Source organism: Nematolebias whitei, chromosome 18 (assembly GCF_014905685.2).
Source record: "Nematolebias whitei isolate Nwh7 chromosome 18, NemWhi1, whole genome shotgun sequence".
Classification (NCBI taxonomy): domain Eukaryota; kingdom Metazoa; phylum Chordata; class Actinopteri; order Cyprinodontiformes; family Rivulidae; genus Nematolebias; species Nematolebias whitei.
In genome coordinates, this window is record NC_056515.1 from 2,533,366 (window position 1) to 2,540,320 (window position 6,955).

Here is a 6,955-nt window from a genome sequence, read left to right on the forward strand (position 1 = left end):
CAGAGCAGCAAAACTATTTTTGCAGTTCAGCTGATTTGACCATTAATGTGCATTTTTAAGGAATAGTTCAACTGAGACACATCTTTGCTATAATGTTGAGCAAACAAATAATTTATTATAAGTATTAATCTGGTGAAAGTCCTCCCAAGTGGCTATCATTTTAGCAACAAAGCGATTTTAGGGACAGCACCGGCCTACATTTCCAGGTTGTCAGCAGTGAAACGCAACAAATATGACGCGTCAGCGGTGACGCATAATATGTGCTATTTATACAGCAAAGCGACAAATTTATGGATTTTTCCAAATTATTAGACATATTTGGACATATGCAATTTATACTCCAGTGAGACTTATAGGGTGTAAAATATGGTAGTCGCTTTACGGTGTTGGGTTTCTGCAAAGGGCGGTCGAAGATTCGGCGAAACTCCTTTAACAAGGTATCAAACGACACACAATCCAAGTCATGAAACTGTAAAAAAGAGTTAGCCCACCGAAGTGCGTCACCTTTTAGTTGGTTGGTGAATTAAGTGATTTTTGCAATGTCTGTAGCATATAGCTGAGATGCTCCCTTGAATACGAGCTTAATTTGTACAGTAATAGGAAACTTCCACATAGATTAGGGTCTCCGGAGGAATATTCTGAAGGTTTAGTGATTACCTGTTGGGTAGTGGCAGTGCCTCCGGGTTCCGTTTTGGAGGAACTGGGCTCGGGAGGTGCTGTTGGTGCTGGAGGAGGAGAAGAAGGTGAAAGTCATTGATTAAGTGAAAAAAGCATATCTCCAAGTTCTCTCATGTTTGTTTGTGCCTCTTGTTTTTGAGTTAATACTTGTCGGAGCATCTCCTCAAGTTTATTGATGTGTTCCATCTGTGAGGGACCTTGCTCACCTCTGGTCTCATTCTGGGTCTTGTGTGGCTGGAGCATTTCTGTCAGAACGCTGGGAAGCCAGAGTGGTACAAGACCAGAGCAGGACAAGACTCGGATAGAAAAAGTAACAGTGTTTATTATTTACAGTGATAATTTGTACAGATCATCTCTTGGTGATCCTGGAAAGAGAACTGGGTCAGTGATGTCCACTTGCCAGGCAAAGCACAGGTGGTAATTTGTTTGTCTTTTCTCTTACAGGTGGTGGTGCAGATGCTAGGTGCAGGTTTAATCCATCAGGAGCTCCAGAGATGAGAAACCAAGCAGGACAGGCAAGACAGGTTGAACAGGTGAGTGACTGGAAGGCAAGGCACAGGAGGCAGGGACAGGACTGGACGGGATCCAAGGAAGCAGGATGACTGTGGGCATAAGGAACAAGGTAAGTACAACTCGTGGGCCATAAAATATACAGGCCAAAAGCATAAATACCAAAAAAAAGGGTACAATGCTCACACTGGCCTTAAATAGTAGTGGAGCCTCATCAGGTGGATGGCTGACAGCTGGTGGTAATTGGTGGCCATCTAGGAGGAGGAGCTGCAGGCAGTGGAACTCTTACATTATGGGAATCAGTTTGTTTGGTGGCTCCTCAGATTGAAGAAGTTTTTTGGTTGAAGGATGAAACGTCTCAGCAAAAAAAAAAAAAAACATCCAGATGACCTTACTGAACTTTGTTGGGTTTTTACTTGGATTATTGAACATGAACTTTAGTGTATAAAAAGAAACAGTATACAAGGATCTAAGATATACGCTAAACACTAATAGTGCAAAATAATAAGGTATATTAAGCAGCAGCCTGAACATGAACAGCATGGGATAAATTTTCATTGTTACGCTCATGATACTCAGTTATATTTGTCCATGAAATGCAATGAATCCAATCAGCGACTTAGACTACAATTACGTCTTTAATACATAAAAACTTGGATGACCCTTAATTTTCTGCTTTTAAACTCAGACAAGACAGAGGTTGTGTTTTTTGCACCTGAGCAATTTAGGAATAACATTTTCAGTCTTTCATTTTCTCTGGATGGCATTAATCTGTCCTCCAGCTCTAAAGTTAAAAATCTTTGTGTTATTTTTGATCAGGACATGTCTTTTAACTCCCACATTAAAAATGTTACCAGAACTGCTTTCTTCCACCTGCGTAATATCACTAAGATTAGAAACATTTTGTGCAAATATTATGCAGAAAAACTGCTCCATGCATTTGTCACGTCTAGACTGGACTATTGCAATGCTTTATTATCTGAGTGTCCAAATACTTCTTTAAAACGTCTTCCTATGGTCCAAGATGCAGCTGGCAGTTTTAACGAGAGTTGGTAGGAGAGATCATATTTCTCCAGTTTTAGCTTCTCTCCATTGGCTCCCTGTCAAATCCTGAATAGAATTCAAAATCTTACTTCTGATCTACAAAGTGCTCAACATCCTGGCTCCATCTTATAGTACAGATTTTATTGGTCCATATTTCCCTAACAGAGCACTTTACTCTCAGACTACAGGTTTACTTGTGGTTCCTAGAGTTTCCCAAAACAGAATGGGAGGCAGATCCTTCAGTTCTCAGGCTCCTCTCTTGTGGAACCAACTTCCAGTTTCTGTCCATGAGGTTGACACATTGTCCAGTTTGAAGACTGGGATTAAGACTTTCCTTTTTTATAAATCCTATAGTTAGGGTTGGTTTAAGATTCCTGAGCTGTCCCTTAGTTCTGTTGCTATAGGTTTATACTACTGGAGGTCAAACTGACCACATTTCTTGACTCTGCTGCTGCTACTTACTCTGCTCAACCTGTTTTGTGTGTTTTTTGTCTTTCTTCCAGTAGAGGGTACACCTGCCATCCTGTTCCTTCTTTCTGTCCTCTCAAACCCAGTCGGTCCAAGCAGATGGCTGCTCGTCCTGAGCCTGGCTCTGCTGGAGATTTCTTCTTGTTATAAGGGAGTTTTTCCTTTCCCCTGTTGCCTTTGTGCTTGCTCAGTATGGGAGACTGCGACAAAATAAAGGTCCAACACGATGTGCTGGTTTCCATAGAGAACTTTTACCAATTGTCTTTTTATGTATGTGAATATAGGGCAGCATGGTGGATCAGTTGGTAGAGCTGCTGCCTCTCAGCAAGCAGGTCGCCCTGGTTCACATCCCAGCCGGGGGCCTTTCTGGGTGGAGTTTGTTCTTTCCGTACTGTGTTGATTTTCCCCGGCTACTCTTGTTTCCTCCCACAAACCAAAAACATGTTAGGCTGACTGGTAACTCTAAAGTGTTCCTAGGTGTGAGTGACAGAATGGATGGTTGTTTGTGTCTGTGTCCCTGTGATGGACTGGAGACCGGTCCAGGGTGTCCCCCGCCTCTCGCACAGTGATGGCTGGATATGGGCACCAGTGACCCCCGCAACCCAAAAAGGAAGAAGCGATTAAAAGATAATGGATGGATATTTTTGTACAGTATCCCGAGACAACTTGACAGCCCGGCTTAAACTCAGGAGGAACCGAGAGCTAAGATGTGCTAGCTACACATCTGTCAGTCATAGCTTTGTCCTAACTGACATTAGCACCATGTTAATAAAAGATCAGTTTGACCAAGAATATTCAAACGGACTACTAGGAAAGTCTCAGTTCAGAGGTGGACAACTGCTCCATCACAAACACCTTTAAAATAATCTTTCAACAATGAACTCCATCCTTCTTCCTGCTCGATTTAATAGAAGCTAAATTGACAACAGCTCGTCTCAGTATATGGAGGTCTGCGGTTTTCATGGTTTGTTTTACAGCAGGCAGTAAAAATACCCATGATGCATCTTGTACTGTATATGTTTATACAGTAATATTACATTAATATTGATGAACAAGATTAAATCTACAGTACCTTCATGTAAACTATGTGAGAAAATGTGGATAAGTTTCTGCTGTCAAACAAAATACGATTTCAGATTTAAAAAACTAAAGTCATCTTGTTAGGAACGAGTGTACATACCGTGTGTGTGTGCGCACGTGGACCCAGACAGCAGAACTTTGAGTTTGTTAATGAAACGTGAGCAGATTGCAGCTTCGTCTCACGGATGGTTAAAACAGGTCAAAGGAAAACATGGAGAAAAGTTTACCATCAACCAGGACACCAAATCTGCTCTGCCCAAAATTTACAGTCAAACTGGAACTAAAAACCAGAAGAACTCCGTTTGTTCCACTGAGATCAAGTTTTATTTTCTGGCACAACACTGTCTGCAGAGGAAACTGTTTCCACAACACAAAGATGATCAATATTCAGAACAGAAATCATTGAGTTCTTCAACAGTCACCAGCATGATGACACACAAACAAAACTGTTCAATACAAACCATTACTTCGTAGAATACAAAAACATTTACATGTACTGTATGTGCAGAGGAGGGAGAGGCAAATGAAGGTGGTAAACCGGCTGCATCGTCCATCTTCAATGGTTGGGTTTCTGTCATGAAGCATCTGAACTGACATGTTCAACAGATTTTAAGGATCTGTTCATGTTTTCTACACTTCCAGCAGCTCCTTGTTTTCATGAAGCTGCAATCAGAAGGTTCAACGCAGGATGAGACCTCTGTGGAGTTCCTCTGGGATGTGTACTCGGTCCTCTTGGTGTTTCAGGTTAAACTCAAATGAACTAAACTAATAAAAACTAAAATTACTTGAGTTAAAACTGGATTAACAACATGAAGTATAAACTTATTATGTCTAAGGATTTAAATTGGCTGACAGATGAAAACAGCTGGTTAGAAAACTTTATCCTGTGCTGTAAACTAAATCTGATCAAACAAACAGAAATACAAGTTTAGTTTCTACACATCAACACAAATGGGGGCTTATAAATGTAACGTGCACAAAGAGTTGCGGGTCAGGTTATGTAGAGCTTCAGGGCCGACCGGTTTCACACCATCATCATGAATTAATAGTTCAGGCATTTCAGATCAAGTGCAAATTAATTTTCAGTGTGATTCATCAGTTAAATAAATCTTCAACATGGAGGAGAAATTATAAATATAAATAACACCTAGTGACCTTCATTAATGCTCCGATTAGCATGACGTGCGTTCATGAGCATGCTCAGAGACAGTTGCTCAGCAATGAGTCCAGCTTCATCATTCAGACTGAAGGCTTTAAACAACAGAGACAGCAGAAATAGTCCTTCGAAGAGCTGTCACTGACCAGCAGCCGAGCTGGAGGCGAGGTCTGATCAAAGTGTTGGGAGACAGAGGTTCAGACGCAGCCAAGCTGGCAGGTTTTAGCATGCATGCTGGGAGGAAACAGCTGAGAGGTGGAGTTCATTGCTGCATCACATCTCAGCAGGAGGAGCTGAAGAAAATGATGTTAGACGTCGTCAAATATTCGGTTTCGAGACGACGACATAGACAGATACCGTCCTGCTGTGGGCCTGAAAATACAAAACAAACAAATAACAGAGAAGTCCCCAAATTCCTGAAGCTGCACAGAAACAAAGACTTCCTCGTGTGACATGCCAGCCCTGAACATATTTACAGAAATACTTGTGTCTGATGCATTTCCTGTTTACCTGCCGGACTCAGTCTCCAGAGGGTTGTCTGTCAGAGAGTCGGCGTTGAAGTCCAGAGGTTCGGCGTCCTGCAGCAGCTCGATGCAGTCCCTCTCTGCTCGGCTCCCAGAGTGAGAATATTTAGCTTCTGTTGATCAGAAGCAGGCAATGTTCTGTTCAAACACATGATCCCAGGTGATCCCATGTGTGAGATAAAGACTTTCTGACTCACGTCTGTCCCTGCTGGACTCGGAGTAGTTTGTCTCCTTCATCTCATGGCTGCTCCGGTTCCTGGTGGCAAAGTCGTCTCTCTGGTTTCCGTAACGCTCTTTCCACTCCTGAAACACACACAGGTGAATTGTTTCCATGGAAACAAATTGAGAACAGGTGAGCTGTTACCATGGAAACACACTTAGAGGCTTCATCAAGCTCAGATAAATTCATCATGTGCCATACATCTGATGGTTAATGGCCATCAGTGTCACCTGGGCAGACAGGTGCAGGTGAGTCAGTCAGTGTCAAAAGTTTTGAAGAAATTCAGACTCACCCTGCGTCTGTTCTCTCCATCTTCAATCCTCTGGCGTTTCCTCCTCTCTGTTGTAAAGAAAACACGACTGACTGAATATTTTCAGCTGATCCTGTCCTGTTCTGTAATGGCCATCATTATTGAAGTCTCACCGCGCCGAATCAGCTCCTTCCCCTCGTCGATCAGGTCAGAGGTCATTTCGCTGTCGTCCATGAACTGCTGGAAGCCCAGGAGGTTCAGGCAGCGAGTCCCCAGACTGATCCAGAACACAGAACATTGTTAGTGTTGACGAGGAGCCTTTTTAGATTCAAGGTTCTTTATTGTCATTCGCACCCCATGTGGTACATGTGGTGGAACAAAATTATGTACACAGGGTCCCAGTTACATCCAACAAAACATCCATCCATCCATCCATCCATCCATCCATCCATTATCTTTACCCGCTTATTCCATTTTGGGTCACGGGGGTCGCTGGTGCCCATGTCCAGCAATCTCTGTGCGAGGGGCGGGGGACACCCTGGACGGGTCGCAAGTCCATCACAGGGACACATAGAGACAAATGAGACAAACAACCATTCACTCTCACCTAGGGACAATTTAGAGTTACCAATCAGCCTAACATGCATGTTTTTGGTCTGTGGGAGGAAACCGGAGCACCCGGAGAAAACCCACACATGCACGGAGAGAACATGCAAACTCCACCCAGAAAGGCCCCTGGACCGGGGTTTGAACCAGGGACCTGCTCACTGAGAGGCAGCAGCTCTACCAGTTGTGCCACCGTGCTGCCCCCAACAAAACATATAAAATGTAAAAGAAAAACAGTAGTAATCCAAGATATGAAGTAAGAAAAATGTTAACTAAATATACACTACACACTAATAGTATAAAAACAATACACCAAACAGCAGCACGAACATGAGCATGAGTCTGTGAGCAGATGAGCATGCATGAACACATCAACATGAAACAGATCAGCAGCAACATGAAACAGATCAGCAGCAACA

The 6,955-nt window shown here is 42.9% G+C and overlaps 1 protein-coding gene across 1 annotated transcript in view; it reads right to left on the reverse strand.

Moving 5' to 3' along the window:
• Positions 1-4,288: 4,288 nt before the first annotated feature.
• Positions 4,289-6,955, reverse strand: part of lmbrd2b (LMBR1 domain containing 2b) — a 15,032-nt gene continuing 12,365 nt past the window's right edge. The window contains exons 13-17 of the mRNA XM_037692453.1: positions 6,104-6,207; positions 5,973-6,019; positions 5,658-5,763; positions 5,447-5,573; positions 4,289-5,308 (exon numbers count right to left, since the gene is read on the reverse strand). Coding sequence (XP_037548381.1) covers positions 5,245-5,308; positions 5,447-5,573; positions 5,658-5,763; positions 5,973-6,019; positions 6,104-6,207 — 448 coding nt within the window. The 3' untranslated portion in view covers positions 4,289-5,244. The remainder of the gene's footprint in view (positions 5,309-5,446; positions 5,574-5,657; positions 5,764-5,972; positions 6,020-6,103; positions 6,208-6,955) is intronic.